At 34.7% G+C, this 18852-nt stretch overlaps 3 protein-coding genes across 4 annotated transcripts in view; 2 read left to right on the top strand and 1 right to left on the bottom strand.

Moving 5' to 3' along the window:
• The window catches only part of LOC129750057 (Krueppel-like factor 3), a 582531-nt gene that overhangs the window by 405788 nt on the left and 157891 nt on the right, over positions 1-18852 (top strand). For both annotated transcript variants that reach the window (XM_055745253.1, XM_055745252.1), the window contains exon 3: positions 6338-6398. In XM_055745253.1, the coding sequence (XP_055601228.1) occupies positions 6338-6398 (61 nt within the window). The remainder of the gene's footprint in view (positions 1-6337; positions 6399-18852) is intronic.
• On the bottom strand, positions 6608-7303 carry LOC129750058 (cytochrome b5-like). The gene is made up of 3 exons (XM_055745254.1): positions 7120-7303; positions 6931-7059; positions 6608-6870 (listed from the first exon to the last, which is right to left on the bottom strand). Exons 1-3 carry the CDS (start codon positions 7237-7239, stop codon positions 6769-6771), a joined length of 351 nt encoding a protein of 116 aa, XP_055601229.1. The 5' UTR covers positions 7240-7303; the 3' UTR covers positions 6608-6768.
• On the top strand, positions 8023-18779 carry LOC129750056 (F-box/LRR-repeat protein 7-like). The gene is made up of 2 exons (XM_055745251.1): positions 8023-8230; positions 17125-18779. Exon 2 carries the CDS (start codon positions 17232-17234, stop codon positions 18756-18758), a length of 1527 nt encoding a protein of 508 aa, XP_055601226.1. The 5' UTR covers positions 8023-8230; positions 17125-17231; the 3' UTR covers positions 18759-18779.

Raw genomic sequence — 18852 nt, 5'->3', positions numbered from 1 at the left:
GCTGTTGTCAAGCGGAACCTAAAGAAGACCAAAAAAAACTGCTAAGGACGAGCAGCAGTTCAATGCAAACTGGCTTTCTTCAGCGAAGAAGGTGGACAAGGTGGCTTTACAAAATCTGATGGCAGGGCGTAAGGCCCGGCAATTCGGATTTGGAAAAGCGGAAGCCTAACTGAATATTTTTCCTGAATTTTGTACTAATAAAACTTGAAAAAGAAATTTAATTTGATTATTTAAATAAACGATTTCACCGATTTACACGCGTTTTCCCTTGACCAAATTTTGACCGTACCACACTTTATGTTTACTGGTCAGTACCACCACTGATCACACTGACTTAGAACACTTAGGCACTTAGAACAAAAATCCAATCATGTTCGGTCTAATTTTTTTGTCAGATTTTGTAGGTTCGCAATACCGACGGCAGGTGGCGAATCTGAAAAATTTGACAAAGAATTTGTTTTCTTTGGTCGGGCAGATTGAGCTCTATTAAAACATTGAATCTATGTTCGAACTGTTACTTTAAAAAGCTTTAGCCATAACAATAAAACGTTAGGCTGAGAAGTTAGGTTTTTTTCAAAAAAAAAACTATTGAAGTTTTAAGTATTCAAAGAACGTGAGTGAATATAGAGGATTTTAATCAGCATGGTCATTCGTTCTATGAATTCAAAAAAAAAAAACTAAGGAAATGAAATGGGAATCACTCAAGGCGCATAGAGGTTTCAAATTGGTGTTCCATGGAACGAAAAAGTTCACTTACGATTCGTTAGAAAGTACGCCAATGTCACATTGGGACTTGAGCACATAAATCGCTTTAAAATATGAAGTTGAAGCGCTCTTATTGGGATATAAAAGAAATTATTTCAATATAATTATATCATGTACTATTTATTTACTCTGACTATTGGTATACTTCGTACTTACCAACTTTTAACATGTGATGTAACGAGCAAAAAAAACAGAAAGAAGTTTCTGAGATTTTTAAAAGTTTTGTTTCAATAAAGGAAATTTTACAAAAAGTTTCCTTAACAATTTTTAATTGGCAGCTTCAAATGATAGAGGAACTTCTAAATGTCAATGTTTATGAACCCCAACGAGCTATGTACCTAGTTATTGGAATAGGGCGGTTGAGGCATCAATTCCAATCCACACCCATTGTGCACTGTACGGTAAGGTTCCCGCCAAGCTGGCTGCCTCGGACAGGCCCCCAAGGAGAAGAAGCTCCAGCTCCAGTGTGGTTGACTGGTTGATTCCATCGCCAGTATCATCATCGTCATCATCTTCGAGAAAAACCTCTTCCAGGAAGATCTAGGCGAAGGGCGTTCACGAATTGACACACCGCCCGCAGGCATCGTCGTCATCGTTGTCGTCTTCAGTCGTTCGATCAGACAGAAGAAATCAGCAGCAAAGGAGTGAGGAGTTTGTTGTGGGAGGAGTGCTCCAAAAGTCCGGGGTCCCATCATCATCATCCATTCGAGAGCCCAGCTATTGATTCAGAAGAAGGGTTACCCGACGAACAACATAGAAAAGGCAAACGGTCTCACCTCCCGTTTTCGTGTCGTTCCGGACCGTTTAAGGGAGGCCGGCATCACAAGAAGGTACCTACCCTGGTATAGTTGAAGCCAAAGCCACGCCGTCGAGAAGTTTTCTCCCACGCTCGGGGAACACGATATTTCAATCGGTACGGCCGCCTAGCGACTCCGTTTATGTAACATTGGAGTCGAGATTATTAGAGGTACTACACTGTAGAAAACCCGATTATGGCAGGCGCCGGGGAACTTTCTATAGGCCGAAAGTGAAAAGAGGATCCCGATTTTTTTTTTCTAAAGTTATGGCGGAACTGATTTAGTTATTTTAACTATAGAAAAAAATGCAGTCTACAATCAAACTATCTAGAAAATTACAACTGAAATCTGAATCAAAAATTTGAATCTGAAAACTGAATAGAATTTTGACTCTAAAATCCACCGAAGCCGAAATAACAGTTTTTATAAATTTCATACTCGGAAACGCAATATACATATCAGCACAAACACGTGAAAAGGGTCTATGTTCATTTATGACGTTTCGAGAAAAACGTGTTTAAAAATTTTGCAATCTTTTTTAAATCACTAATTAAAATTCACGAGGAATCTCCCAAGTCTTTATGGTCAAAACTGTGCCTAGGATCATTCTAAATATGTTTTTATCGATACGACGGTTTTATCATGTAAAAATAGCTCGCAATTGTTTATAGACCCTAGCTGGAGTATGAAATTCGTCTAAATGTTTTATACACCCTTCGCTTTGTACTGTATATCTCATATGTGTGAGTGAGATGGAGATAAAATTTCCCCCATTTTTTGACAAAGGCTTATGGTTCTCGCTATGGGAGTGAGTGAATAGCTTTCCGCATTCTTCCCCTTTTAATGTTTTGCATCTAGACCGTTTGCTTTGTTGTGGAGTAAAGGGTGTATAAAACAATCTGTGTGAGGATAATGTCATTTTATGGCTCTAAATTTTTTAGATCCTTTACTCAAACTGCATTATAAATCTTACGAAAACTGAAAAACTAAAAACGGTTTTTGTGTTAAGTAGAGCTTATATTGGGCTATTTGAATCCACTGAAAACCGGTTTTGTTTATTTTGTCTTTTATACCCTTTTCACATGTTGCTGCTGATATGTTGGGGATTTGGATTTTTAATTCAAAACATTGATTTTGGATCCGGTTTTTGGATACAGAATTCAGATTTTAAATAATTATGAAAAGTCTGTAATTGAGTTTAGTAATTGAAACTGTTGAAATCGTTATAAAAATTCGAAATAAACGAAACAAATTCGGATTTAACACTTCCGATTAATTTCTAATATCGAACGTGCTTTAATATTTCCCTCAGTGCTGGCACTCATAAATGCAGAACGCATTGCAGCCAGGAAGAACTCAAAATTTATCCCAGTGGGAAAAATTCAACTCTAATCTGTCTGAGATTTGTTCGATCTTTGAATTAACGGTCCCTTATTTCTATCCCAACTCAAACGGATTCAATATTTCTTTGAAATATACTTTTAAACGCCAAGATGAAATTTTCCTTCAAAACGGTCGCTTAAAACAAAAAAGGATACAATGTTCGGCATTTTTATTTCAAGCAAACTTCCACAAATATTCCGCTAGAATATCTTTGCTGAATGCTAAGAATACTTCAACAGATATCCTGAATTCAGGAACCTCTTAAGAATACTACTCAGCTCTTAGGCAAAGTTAAATTTCCAAAATCAATGAATGGATACATTGTCCAGCTTGAAAACAGAGGCCATACCCGATGATGGTGTAGTGATTTGACGCCCAGAACCTGTTGTCGTTTTGTTAGAAACCCGTGATCGCACACCCCAATCTGGGCTGGCCAACAAACAAACGGAATGGGTTGTTCACGAAGATCCACTCCCGGGCGGTTTATTGTAGTTTTTTTTTCCTTCAAAAGTGCATAGCATAGTGTGATGAGGCCATCGATTCAGTTGTCCCCTGCCTGGCTGATGTAGAAGAGGCTCGGATAGGAATTCTAGCCAAAGTCGTGATTCCTGCATAAATACTCCGATTTCACATTGATATTTAATCGCGGGTCGGAGTAGGGATGCTCGAAATTTGTTTTGTAACATCTCCATTACTACAAACTTAGGTTTAAAGTTTGTTGACATAATTTATGTTTATGGAAGTTGTGATCGATTATTTAGAAAAATTGTTTTTGAAGTAAAAATGACGTTGATACCATTCTACACGCAGCGAAAAGTAGTACCATTGAGATAAAAAAAAATACATCTTTGATTCAAAAACCTTGTGTTCAATGGAAACAAAATCCAATTTCATTGATTAAAGTAAATTATGTATTGAACCAAATTCATTTTCTATCAAAACGATGTGCCAAATCTTTGAATCAAAGTATTTAATTTGAATTCAAAGAATTTTTTTTTCGACTCAAAATCAATGTAATTATTCTTTGATTTAGATTAATTTTCCTTTGAAACAAATATTTTTTTGTTCCCGTGCAGTCATAGATGTTATTCTTATTCCTTTTCTTATGCTTTTCAAAATTGTTTACAAAAATGTTGTTTTGTGACGAAGGTGAAGTGAATGTTCAGCTGTCGCTGCCACGGTCAACACATTCTTCAGATTCTTTTTGGTGAACGGTGGCCTGTCCTCCACGACGGCGGCGGAACACGAACCAAACAAAAAAAAAACAACCCGTCTGAACCGAACCACCTATAAACCGGCACAGGGCACCGGAAGGCTTAGATGGGATGATCCGGCGTTGGAAACTTTCGACAGCTATGAGGAAAGAATCGATAGTGGCACCTAGGTAGGTCTTTCAAAATCAATTAAATTTCAAATAAACCGTCAACGTAACAATTTTTTTAGGGCAACCAATTGGAATGTACTAACTGTTCTGGTGCTCCGGCTAAGCGGTTGCAATCTTCCGATCCGATAAGGAGACTCAAAGCTTGGCGTCGCAAACCATTCATCAGTTGTTCGAATGGAACTGTCCGTCAATGAACATCTTTTGATATTTTAACAGTAAGTATAGTTTCGGGAAGTAATTATTTTTCTTTCAGTAACATGTCAATTCTGCTGTGGTCTAATAAGACTTCTATTTTCTATTTACAGATATGTCTGAAACATCTTAACGAATGAACAATGAAGCATCATTTTCGAACAGTGATATTAGGTAATTGAAATGTAAAACATATAAGCATACATAGTTTAATAAATTGGAAAAAATAAGAAAATGTTTTGATTTTCAAACGAAAGAAATCTGGAGGTACTAGAGTTTTTAGGACCACATTAATGGAATCAAAGAAAAAATTCTTTCAAATTAAAATCAAAATTACTTTAAAGTGAAGGAAAATTTCATGAAAACAAACGAAAAAGGACATTGGTTTCGAAGAATGTCGTCTTTTGAATCAAAGAAAATTATTCATGTCAAAAAAGCATTTCTTTCAACCAAAGGAAAATGTATATGAATCAAAGTATTTTTTATTTATCCCAAAATCAAAGGAAAAAATCTTTTGTTTTCGTGGCACTTTACTTTGAAATAAAAAACCTTTTCGCTGCGTGTAAGTATTTAAAAATGCTAATATTTGCCATCCCTAAAATCAGCTGTGGGAGCATCTCCATCAAAAGTGAAGGCGTGTATCTGTTTGTTTTCTATAATGCATCCACGAAACAAGGTTTGGCCCCCTCCCCGGCAGCAAAACATGTTCCTCGATCTCGGGTCCCCCTGCTTATACCCAAAGCTCGATCAGGGCTCATCAGTTCGAGGAACTTCACCGTAAAAAGTATCTGAATCGAGGAGGGAAAAACATCAGCTGAGGGAGCCCTCGTGGTGGATCCGTTTCCCATCCATTAGAGAGAAAAAAAATCCCAAAGTATGGTGGACTCTTCTTCTCTGATCCTACACAAGATGATGGCGCTGTATGTATTTCATGGCTGCAGCAAATCGTCTTGTCATGGCTTTACGTGGACTTCGTTGATGGTCGTCGTCGTCGTCGTCGGAAAAAGGAAGTTAATTAGGTTATTCCCACGCACTTAATAAGGAAATGCGACTGGTTCTGTTTTTTTAAGCCGTCGATTTTTATATGACTTACAACAAGCTGATCCAAATGTGTCTTGAACTGGGTATTGTTCTGTAAAGTTTAGAAGTCATCAATAAATTCTTGAGAAGATTCTCATTTTTTCTAGATTTCTGGAAGAAATAAACTTATCAACTTGAAACAAAACTATTATGATTGTTAAAATTATTGATAAAAAAATTTATACAAACTTGTTTCAGAGCCAGAAAATTTTCATAGCATAAATTCTGTTGCAAAAAAAAACGTTGCCTACCCTAAGGTCTATAAATAGTCTTCTTTATCAGAAGCGATCGATCTTCAGTACTGATGTCCTAGCCCCGGTAAATTATGTTATTCTCACATCGTCGGTTTGCTCGTTCGATGTTCCTCCCATCAAGGGCATCGAACGGTGGCGAGAAGAAACAGAAATCAGCAAGATGTTTTAAACTGTCGCTTGGTGAGGAAACGATAAAAGTTATTATATCACACGCCCTAATGAGGTATAAAATGTAAGGTATAATAGATTGTTCTCCCTAAATGGACATGATTTGCGCTAATTGGGTGAACTTTTCTACCCAATGGCGGCGTAAGAAGTTGTGTTTTTTATCATTTGGAAGTATATATTCGTGCAGGTCATTCTATAATTTTTTTAAATTTACTTAACTCAATAAACAACTGACTGTAGAGTCCTTCCAAGTATGGACAATCTTGTAATTCTTACACTGACGATGAGTATTTTTTTTTCTATTCTCTTCACAGGCAGAGGGCCCTCCAGTCCAGCTGGAACCAGTTGATCTCAGCGTTCGCTCGCCACCAAAAGGTAAATAAACAGTAATTTTTGCAGAACCATCAAACATTATTTTACTGTCATTGATAATCACGATTATTTGCATCTACATTCAAGGTGCTCACTTTACTCAGTGTAGCTTAAAGGAAGTAACTCACCATAGTAACTCATTTGTACTGGAAAAAATAACTTGTTTGAAATAATGATTTTCGTTCTTCGTTTATTTTCACCTATTTGTTTTTTTTAACTTTTGTTGGCTCACCGATTTTTGACTTAAATCATACACGAAAATCTAGAAACTTAATATGTAGGTAGATATACTTAAATTCCTCAAAATATTAACAACTAATATTTACAGTAAAAGCGATCTGCACAAAACTGTTTCTAATGCTTATGAATGTCATCAACCACAAAATATGAACATCCGCTTCTTGCTGCGTCGTTTCTCCGGCAAACCATCCGAGAAGTTCTCAGCACTTTGTTTTTGGAACTTGGATTGATCACACTTAAAAATAATAAAATTATTCACTTTCAATTTCTGCTAATAAAATCTATCAATAATTACCTGATTCAACTCCCCGATTTTGTACTTCTTCAGCATAGCGAGTGCCGATTTTGAATGGCCAAAATCATCCATTTCCTTCGTAGCATCTTTTCCGGCACACTCCACTATCATATCGTTTCCACCTGGATGCTAATGCATTCGAAAACGAAATTTTATCATATTTTCTCCCTTCAAATGTCAGCAACTAACCTCATTCAGTTTCAAATATTCCGTTATGTCGTAAACGCCATCGCGGTAGATCATCCAGGTTGGATTGCCATTTTTGCCGTCCCGTAGGGCAACTTCCTGCGTTGTAAACGTTCTCTCCATGATTCGCAATAACTTGGCTAATCAGTCAAAGCTTAAATATACCTACTATCACTTTCTCCCAGGAGAATCAGATCCAATTTGCGGCTGCATTTCCAGTAGCGCTTGTTAAATACCTCCCACAAAAACCGACGAAATGCATTGACTCGCGCACGTTGCCTTTACCCATATGGAAGCATACGTGCGGAATCAATCGCAGTCAGATAAGCTGTGCTTATCCGGCTTTTACATCGAAGCAATTGTTAGAACGATGCGGCTTTTTTTTGGTTTACTTATTTTCTCTTTGTTTTGTTGGAATGCAAAAAAATTAATAATTTCTTTCACCGAGAAAAACAAAGAAATTTTTTTATAAATTTGATTGAAATCAAGACCGTTTAAAATTTTTTGATAAAAACTTCTATGGAATTTTAATTTTTATCAAGAGTACCACCACCAAGAGCACCAATCTTTATACCAGAATACCGTTATAAAAAAAAGTTGAGTTGAAACTGGTCTAATGGACCACCAGTGCAGTTGCTTTGGTCGAGATTTGGGTCTAAACCGGCGGTTTGGACCACGGATACAGGTGCTCTTATCACCAAGCCATTCATGAAATGTTTTTCAAACGTTACTGGATAATTTGAAAAGCAAATCTTGAAAAGTTAACATACAATTTTTCCCAGTGTACAACTTTTGGAACTCACGCTTGCCGCAACCGCACTCATCGACACTCACCTATTTTTTTTTCGCAAAATGATGAGTGCTCATTCTGAAAAACGGTGATCGTTCGTCGGCGCGAAAATTTTAACCTATTTTGTTTTAAATGCGGAAGTGCGAAATTTGAAAATTGGAAAGATTTTGATCAGTTTTATCATCCACTTGGAATCGCCAAGTGTCGAAATCGTTATTGTGTTGATCGAGTGACTGTATGATGACAAAGTTGTATCGATTCTTTGAAGTGCTAAACATTTGAAAAAAGTTCTTTTTTGTTTCCGGCCGTGCGTTAGGGTTACCAGTAAGTACAACATTATTCTGAATCTTTATCAAAATTTGGTAATTTTTTTTTACTTTATTTGGCGATGGTTGTATAAGAAATTCAAACTGCTCTAGTGTTTCTTATGTTTTTTTTTATATTTTTCATTTAGTTTTTTAATGATGAAAATCATTCTTTTCTTGTTCGAGAAAACAAAAATGTTGCCCTGTTTTTTTAAATACTTAGTAAATTTAAATACACAACTCATATGATTTAAATTGAACGGAAAAATAATTCAATCTTGAAAATACTTTCAATATTAAACATATCTTTGTAATTTTGTAGAAAATTATTAAACTAAAAATAAGAAGTCTATCCACAGAGAACAGACGTACAAGCTCTAACAAAAAATCTTAAAAAAGTGTGTGAAATATCCAATACAGACCCTGTTCGATTTTGGCAACATCCTAGCAAAACCGTTCAATTTTGGCAACATCCAAAAAAACTTTTTATGGTAACTTTTTTATTTTTTATTCTCATTTCAAATTTATAAAAATTGATTGAACATGTGATATTAGCATGAAATTTTTTTGTTTTATCCTAATTGAGGCACTTAGGATCAGAGGGGTGCAAGTGAATTTTTATCAAAACTGAGATAAACTGTTTTTTGGTAATTAAAGTATAGATTAACATTCTGTAGAAGACACAGGTCAAAAGAAAAATTATTTCGATATTTTTAAGCTATTTATAAAAAAACGTGTTAATGAAAATCCTGTTTCGTTTGGTGTCAGAAGGGTGCAAGTGCACTTCCTAACATGTCCAAGCTTTAAGGACATGTTAGGATTCCTCTGAAAATTTGCAAAAATCGTGACAAAAATTTATATAAAATACTCATATGAAATTTAAGTAACACTGTTCAGAATTTTCACGAGCTTTTCTATGAGGGTGTGTTTATGTTGGTAGAAGACAATAGCAAATTCTTTAAAAATGTTAAAATGATTCAACATTGATAAAATTGATTATTTTTACTTTTTTCTTTTCGATGGCACAAGGCAACAAAATTTCCGTTTTTCCGTTTGAAGAAGGTTTAAGACATGGGTGGCTAACATTTTCAACAGGCGGGCCAAATTTCAGAAATGAGATTGGCTGGCGGGCCAAAAAAAAAACAAATTGTATTAAAAAATAGAAACAGATTTTTGGAAATGCTATAAAAACATTTGCCTAGGTCACATCGAATTAAGATTATGTTTGCAGGTTGCCCGGTTTTATCCGGGTTTGCCCGGATATTTAATACAAATTTTGAGAAAAGTCCGATCCGGCTTGGTTGCCCGGATTTCATTGAAAAATTCTCAGATTTATTTTTGCAAAACCGAACGAAAAACAATTTGATTTGTTAAAAAAAATTATGTATGCATCCAAAAATAGTATATTATTTTAGTAATTTCTAAAAATATAATCATGAAAGGTTTTGTGGAAGCCCAACATACGATTTAAAATCTGCTGATAACATTAAGTTTTTTTTGCTATTAATTTGCATTGATATTGCCTGAAGTTTAAAGGTCGACAATCATGAAATCAAATGCCCAAATTTTGCCAGGTTAAAAATTTATCCGGATTTGTCCGGCCCGGATACGTGCTGAAAAAAATCTGGGAACCTTAGTATAGATTCATCTTTATAAATCATTTTTATTACTTGCATATTTTTTCAAATTTTACTCCATTTGAAAAACAGTATAAATGTTATGCAATATGAAATTAGTTTTGCCTCCCAACTGATGTACGTCAATCTTTTCAAGGCATTTAAAATCTCATCGGTTTACAACGGACTTGAAGTCAATTTTATGGTTCCAAATATAAAAAAAGACCACCCATTTTCCAAAATTTTCAAGTTCACCGTTTTCCTTAGAAAAAATCGAAAGACAAATTTAAAAAAAAAGCAGAATGCAAAATATAGCGTTCACAAGCTTTTGACATTTAAAGAATAATTTTTCAACGAACACTAGTTATATCACAATATTGATTTTTCAAAGTATGGACCTTAACCTTAACCTCAACTCTTTCCAAATTTTTCGATATCTCGATATGACAAGAGTATTTGGAAGGCCTTCTATAAACAGGATAAAAACGAATTCAAATCTTTTTTAATTATTGCACCTTTTTCAAGTCAAAATTTTACTAAAAAAAATCGTTCTTCTGAATGATTTGTCAGAACAAGACCGGATAACTTCCCAACTGTTGATTCTGTCTAGTTTTTCATTATTGATGTTCATAAATACAGAGCAAGATGCCAATTAATAAATTTTCTGTTAAAGCTTAGCAAACAATAACAAATTGGAGAAAAATTACAAAGCAAATTTTCGATATTTTACATAATTTTGTAAAAGTTGTTAAGTTTGGATGGATGTACGAAGTTGTTGAAATGGAATTCATGTTACGAATGATTGAAGTTGTTGTAAAAGTATAATTTGAATTATGATATTGATACTTATGCGTTTGTATTTTTTTTTACGATTTTTAAACGATTTTGATACGATCTTACTACCTTTCAGAGGCTATCCAAACTTCTCATTAATGAAACTAGAGTCCGCATGAATGCTCTTCATACAAATGATATGTGGTCACCAAAAACCAATCGGGAAACATTGAAAAATGTATGATGAAATTAACAGAAAATGTGTCAAATATCGTACAATTTTGATAATTTAAAAATTGTAATCGTAATTTTATTTAAACAGTGAAGGTAGCCTTTTTTGTAAAATTATATGAGACCCGCAGAGCCGAAGGGGTATAAGTGCAAAAATGATCGATAAATAATACCAAACGATCCTCCAAGTTGATTTTTTGAATTTTTTAAAATAATTCGCATACTTTTACGTGCGAAAGAAAAATGTTTAAAAATATTTGAAAAATGTATAGAAAATGACCAAACCTAACAAATTTAAAGCGTTTTTTCTCGAATTTAGTTTTTATACACGTTTACCCCTTTGGCTTGTATCATTTCAAAGAGATTTTCAAATCCGTGTTTTGAATTTATTAGCAGTAGATTCAAATATATTTTTCCAAATGATATACGCAGACCAAGTTTCAAAATTGAAATTCCTTAATTTGAAACAAAAAAAATACAATGGGTGAATCTCAAATGAATAAATGTTTTAATTTTCCTTCATCTCAAACTTTGATATGCTGTTAAATAATCCCTAAAAATATTAAATCAAGACGATGCAACTCGTTGTCCATATTTTTTAAACTTTCAATGTCAGAATTCAAAATAGAGATCATGATTTCCATGTTCTGCATGTTTTAATTATAGGCCTTTTCAAAATAAAAAATCTTTACTGAATATAAAATAAAATCTTTTTCAAACTTGGCTGAAAACAGAAGACAAGTTTTTAGGTAAACGGGAGAGTTAACTGAGGTGATTATGAACAAAGATTTTTGTTTTTGGTCTTATCTGTTCATAATTACCCAGATGAATTTGGGGTAATGATGAACGCTGTTAAAATTCTTGTTACGTAACAATTTTTAATGTTGGCAATATTTATCTAAACACTGCGCATAGATAGGATTAATGGTTTTTCAAAATTTACCCTTAATTAGTCATGGGCAATTTTTAGATTCACAAGGGAACAAGGTACCATGTCCTACAATCTCATATTTACAGATTTTCAGAAACTGATGAAGTTATGTATAACGGTTTATTCTCAAGATCTTGATGATTATTGGTACACATTTAAACATTAAAGATAAGTTTTTTATTTTTTTTTTTTTTTATTTTATATTATAGTTTACATTAAACATTAAAGATGAATTTACTGTTCTTAACCCATAACGATTTTGTGTAGGATGTTTTTTATCATTTAAAAAAAAATGTGATGAAAACCTTAAAATAGAATCGAGTTCGTCGAAGTGTTCAATGATTTGAGTGTTATGAAACAACCAAACCAATAAAATATGTTGAAAATTTTGCTATATTCCGACGAAAATAGATAATGAAAGTCTGGAAAACCTTGAATTTTTGACCGGGAAAACCGGGAAAAAACCGGGAATTTCAAAATGAAAATGTTGTGGCCACCCTGCTAATGCTAATAATGATAAAAGGCAAACACGAAACGCACTTAACAATAATTTTTTGGCAAATATATCTAAGAAAAATCTCTCGGATGAAAGCACAGAGGATTCCGATTTTTCGAGAGGCTCTGATCATGATGTCACATACTTGTAGAGAACATAGGTAATTAGAAAGAAGAATTAAAAATATAATATTTGATATATTAAAGAAAATGTAAAATCACATTGGTTCATACGACGTTATCAAAAATCCCACGGAACAAAATGAAACTTCGAAAAGTTCAAATGAGTCGTTGCGACAGGTAGTTTATAAAAAAATTACATTAAGTCTTTTAAGGAATATTTACATAACTATTTAGGAAAGAGGCCTGGTATAATTAGACCAAAAAAAAAGAAAAATTAAACATCCACGGTTCTTCTGGAGAATCAGAAGTTGCTGCTGCTGCAGTTGCTAGCAAGAATGAGTCCATTCCTGAAGAGTCAACTGGCCATTCATCAAGACCCCAAAAACGCCAACGAAATCAGGCAGTCTGGAAACTCATCTTGCGAAAAAAGCTACAAAACCAAGGGGAAGCGTACGTTGGTTCTACCGGAAAAAGCGACCAGCTAAACAGTTGATTCCAATGAATGAACACATATGCAGGTATTCTTGTGTATCCATTAAGGATAAAGAGAGATTGAAAGTTTTCAACAAATTCTGGGGATTAGGATAGTGGAACTTGCAAACCTCGTTCATTATGAGTTGCATAGAAATTTGAAGCAAACGCAGAAAATTAAATGTGTGAACAAAAACAAAACATACCGAAAATACTCGTTACATACAGGTTCCAAAAGGATGCTATCATATTGTTTGGAGTCAGAAGGGTGCAAGTGTTATTCTTGGGATCAGAAGGGTGCAAGTGAAAAATATCAATAAAAGTAGTTCGCCGATTTAACATAAATATCGAAAAAACTTTGATTTTTCTTTCAGTATCGTTCATTTTAGACCTCTTGAGACACACTCCATCGAAAATTTAGTAAAAAAATGGATTCCATAATTTTGATTTAGAAAAAAAACTTTGTGGCCCGTTTTCTCGAAATCATCATTTCGGCACTTGCACCCCTCTGATCCTAAGCGCCTCAATTATATTAGTTTGCAACAGTAAAAACAAGATTTTTTCCATGTTTTACTGCTTAAAACTAATATAATTGAACCAAATTTTGGAAAAAAATATACTTATCTTATGTTTTACGCCAATTTTGATTAATTTGAAATAAGAATAAAAAAGTTACAAAAATACCGTTCGATTTTGGCAACTTCCTTTATTTTAAAAGGTTTTTACTTATTGACTTTTTCGGTGAGTGAAAAAACTTTTCTTTTTAATTTATATAACGTTTCGGGTTACTTTTCTTCACCTATTATTAGATGTCCCCCAGAGTAACGCGAAATGTTACGTTAATTAAAAAAAAAAACAAGTTGTTTCACTCACCGAAAAAAAGCCAATAAATAAAAACCGTATAAAAAGTACCGGTGATCAACTTTTATTAATTTCCTTTCATTTACTGAGGCTGTCGAAATAGCTTACAGTTGAACAATAAGTTTTTGCACTTCTTGAACGGTTATCGTCGGAAGACGAATCGGATACATTCAGTCAATTGGGAACATTCTTGACGATCAGTCATTAGACTGGCCCAAATTTGTATGGGATGATTTTTACATCATTTGTTTCAACGCGGCACCCCCTATGTTGGTGCATTTAGGTGAAAAAATGACTTTCTGAAAGTTTCAGGTCATTTGGCAAAAGCACGAGCTGGCGCAAAGGACTTGAAATTTGTATGGAGATTTTCGGCAAAATGTATGGAAAATCGACATACTTTCACTCTTTGTGTTCTAAAATATGTTCCCAGTATGCTAGAAATCTCAGAATTTCAGGAATTGTAGTTTAAACAATGACAAACAAGTTTGTAGAAGGTTGTGACGCGATACGAGTTGACTGTAATGAGTTATTTGCAATTGAATGTGTAATTTTTTTCGCATTACATCGATATATTGTAAACAGTGTATAGGTGAACTATTAGTACTAGTTTGATCGCATTGTCACACAATGAGAATAACAGATAGAAAGTTTGTGTTCTTGGCAAAGTTGTAGCTTATTTTATAACAAACTATGAACTGCTGCATTGTTTTGAATATAAAAAAAGAGTTTTGGTTTAAATGATCTTTCTTCAAAATTGTTGGTGTTTATATTACATTGGTAATCAATAAAATTGTTTATTCAAATCAAGCAAGTATATTAAACTTAGATCCTGAAAGTTTTCAACAATGAAGATTTTGTTTGATCCTGATAAGTTTTCGATATTGACTTATTATTTGCAAAATAATTTATTTTTCGGCTTTGTCGTGGGTTAGAAGTTTTTTATAGTGGGAAAGAGGGGTCAATTTGCAGTGTCATTTACTACCTTTAAACTGCTTATACGTTGTTGCCCTTTGTTGAATTCTTTGATAGTCTTCCAATGCTCAGGATCTATTGTCAAAAAACTTTTTGGTATATCGTACCGATCGAAAAGTTTAAGCGACTTTGAATTCATTAAATCATTCAACGTTAAATTTCTGAATTCATTCATACCTTTTACCACAAGATTTTTTAGTTCTTTAACCATCATACATTTCTCTTCGAAGGTCTAAATGCCCCACAACAATGTTTGTAAGAGCTTTTTTTTTGCAACTTTGCGGAGGACACAAACTTTCTATTTGATATTTTCATTGTGTGACTGCGATCAAGATAGTGCGATTATTAAGCCCATACACCGTTCACGATATACAAAGAAATGCGAAATAAATCACACATTCAATTGCAAATAACTCATAAAAGTCAACTCGTATTGCGTCACAATCTTTTACAAACTTGTTCGTCATTGTTTAAACTACAATTCCTGAAATTCTGAGCTTTCTAGCATACTGGGAACATATTTTAGAACACAAAGAGATAAAGTATGTCGATTTTCCATACATTTTGCCGAAAATCTCCATACAAATTTCAAGTTCTTTGCGCCAGCTCGTGCTTCTGCCAAATGACCTGAAACTTTCAGAAAGTCATTTTTTCACCTAGAGACACCAATCTAGGGGGTGTCGCCGGGAGTATAAGGATTTTTTTTGTTATGGGCCAGTCTATCAGTCATATCCATCAGAACTGATTCTAGACATCTTAAAGCGGGTTACCCATTATGCAACCGAACGAGTGTTACGGAACTTTAATAGCAATTTTCTCTAAACATGTCAAACAGTTCATACGACCTATTCAAAATTAACAGAAATTTTGATTTTTCTTAGAGCAAGTTCACTGGTGTTGGGAGAAAGTGGTAGAAATGTCACCATGCGAAAATGTTTTCAAGATCTTTGGGCGTTGTATTTTTTTACAGCACTGTTTCTTTTTCAATCGTATGTGATGGAAATATTGCTATTTTTGCATCAAAGCATGCGAAAATATAACACGTGTTGTAAAAAAACTTGAAGGCCTCAGCTCTTGAAAATGTTTTTGCATGGCAAATTTTTCAAAATTTGCAAAAAGTGACAAAATTTCTACCACTTTTTTCCAACACCACTGAATTTGCTCTTAGGTTGGTTTTGACAGTTCTCTTTGGTGTGTTAAGAGACATCTGGTGGCCCAGCCAAATAACAAAAATCGCTTTAAAACGATCTTTGGAAATTCTACACAAGTTTCGTGGGCTAGCTTGTACGTCTGTTCTCTGTGGTCTAGTTCAATCACCTAATGATTTGGAAGGATAACTTATAGACACTGATCATACTGACAGGACACTTTCTGTCAAACAAAAGTTCGATCATTTTCTGGCAAATTTTTTTCGTCAAATTTAGCAGGTTCGCAATACCGACGGTAGGTGGCGAACCTTCCATTTTTTCGATACAAATGCCCTGTAGGAAAAATGTACCTGTTTAGCCCGATTTTATCGTCTGAATTGCCTGTTTTTTTCGATAGTTGGGTGGCACTTTCTAACTAAGATAGCATTTCTTCAAATCGAATGCGCACTCTGGAATCGATATTGCGTACTGTTGGATAAATTATCCAACAAACGAAATCGAGAGTCCAGTCAGTATGGTCAGTGTTATAGATATGTACCTACTTCTTTACTTTTATTTCTCGAATTGAATTTGAATTTCTCTAAGATTTTGTTTGTTAAACAACACTAGGGAACAGCATGTTTGGTACCTATATTTTAATATCCGATTTTGCAAGATTTTGTCGTCCTGGATTCAAAACATTTGTCAGTTTTGGTCTAAAAATGTGTTAGTTTGGATTTTGTGAAATTTTTAAAATTGTTCATTTTTGGTTAAAACGATCTCTGAACTGATAAACTTATTAACCCACATGAAAACTAAAAGCTGATTTTGAATCAATTTATTTATTGTCATTCTTTCAATTCATGGAACAGAACTTGTCTTGATTTTCTTTTTTGACAGAAGCAACACGTTGGAAAAATAAATTCTTTTGGAGAATTAGAAGAGAAATCTATAACTTTTTTCTCAGAAATCAAAATATCTCGCGTACTTCGGAAAAGTTAATCGTTGAATCAATGCCATCTAGTGGTAAATTGCTCCCATTCAATGAATAAGTTCACGCCAACATAATCAACAATACATGTTTAAGTGATTTTGGAAGATTTGGCGGCCTGAATTCGAACAATTTGTCAAATTTTGCATTTTACCTCTAATTTTGCTGAAAAAATGTTTGGAAGTTTTAAAATAAATCAGTTTCCAAAAAATCCAATCACTGACAACTGAAAAATCTACATGATAAATAAAAAAAATCTGATTTTTAATCTATATATTGATTAGGCCTATCATGCATTTAATTTTTGCCTACATATTCTAGTTTCAGAGATGGTTTCGAACCGCTTTCGTTGACCGCTGCTAACTGTTGTGTTGTGAAATCAGTTGTGCGATCAGGAATAAGTTGTGTCGCGAAAATTAAGTGCAAACATGGAACAGGAATTGTTTTTGGAGCAATCTTCTCTGGGAGAACCTAGGCCTGGTTCAAGTGGGCCGCACATCAATCAGTTCCCGAACGAGATACTGGACGAGATTTTCGCTTTTCTCACTTTGAAGGATCGCAAGTCTGTTTCACTGGTTTGCCATCGCTGGAACAAGTTGGCATTTGCTCCACTCTACATGCGCGAAGTGCTGCTCAACATGGTTCGTTATAATTACAAAGAAAGTGACTTCGAGGTGCTGAAGAAAAGTGAACGAATCTACAAAAACATACGGTGCAGTAAATTCTCCATAAATCATTTACTGTTTCTTGGGCCAAATTTAGAAAGTGTCAGTTGCAAGGACGGTCTGTACAAATGTCAGTTGAGACCGATTCTTCAATGTTCCCCAAAGCTGCGCGAGCTGAAGGTTTCTTTGCGTCAAAGTGACAAAATTGATAACGATACGATGCCGGTGATGGAACAGTTAACTAGTTTGCGTCTAAATGCCAATAAGTGGAGTATTAAAGGATTCGAAATATCGGAAATATTTCCCAAAGTTACCAGGATGGATATATGTATTTCGTGTGAAGGTGAATATACTACTTTGCTGAAAGTGTTGCCACATTTTGGGCCGCAGTTGCAGTGTTTGCAAATCAGCGGTGATTTTTCCTTACGTGGCATCCCGTTCAATCAGATGCCTTTTCCTCAGCTGGAGTCATTTATTTTGTCCGATTATTCCCGCGAATCAGAAACAGAGATGGAATTTGACACGTTTAGGAATTTTTTCGTGCAACTTACCAATTTGAGATCTTTTGATATGATACCACCCATTCTTGATGAGTACCTCCAAGAAATCACATACAACTGCAAGAAACTTCAAGAGCTACGCATTAATGTCAATTTTCTCCGAGATTCCGCCTTCGCTTCCCTTGCACAGTTGGCCCACTTGAAAACCCTTTCCATTGACGGAGAGCTTCACGAAGACGTGTTGATACAGTGCTCCAAACCTATCAACACCATTCGGAACCTGGAATTGCGAGACTTGTGGGGCAGTTTGGATCTTCTACCGTATGTTATACCGAATGCCGTTAACATAATACTCCCAATTTATGCCGATGGTTTATTTGAGCTGGTTTCCAGTTTTCCCAACTTGAAACGGTTAAGTATTTCTGATGTCCACGGTGACTTTCAAACGAGTGACCTCGAAGTCTTTGTGAGTCTGGAGGAGCTAATTTTAGATATACCACGTGATTTCTATGAAATCTTCGATCGCTTACCGGGGAATCCGTCGCTCAAGAGGTTGCGCATCTTCTATTCGGGAAATTCCAAGATCAAAAAAACATTGGACAATGATATTCTGCGATTGCTGCAAAGACTGCCGGCGCTGCGCTTCTTAGAGTTGGACTTGGGATTTCGAATTACCGAGGACGGGTTTCGTCGGATCCGGCAGGAGTTTAACCAGTGTGTGATTCAGCAGCGGATAAGGAAGAACTCATTGCTCTTTGCGGGAGGGTTTTATGATCGATTTTACTTTTAAGGTTCTTTTCAAAAAGGTTTTTTTTTTATATTTCACACTGTTTAATGATAAAATTGTTTTTCTAATGAAATAATAAATTGGAGTTTTGCTTTTG

This window comes from Uranotaenia lowii, chromosome 2 (genome assembly GCF_029784155.1).
Source record: "Uranotaenia lowii strain MFRU-FL chromosome 2, ASM2978415v1, whole genome shotgun sequence".
In the NCBI taxonomy this organism is placed as follows: Eukaryota; Metazoa; Arthropoda; class Insecta; order Diptera; family Culicidae; genus Uranotaenia; species Uranotaenia lowii.
The sequence above is the reverse complement of the archived record's forward strand: the minus strand, read 5'-3'. Positions and strand labels throughout refer to the sequence as shown.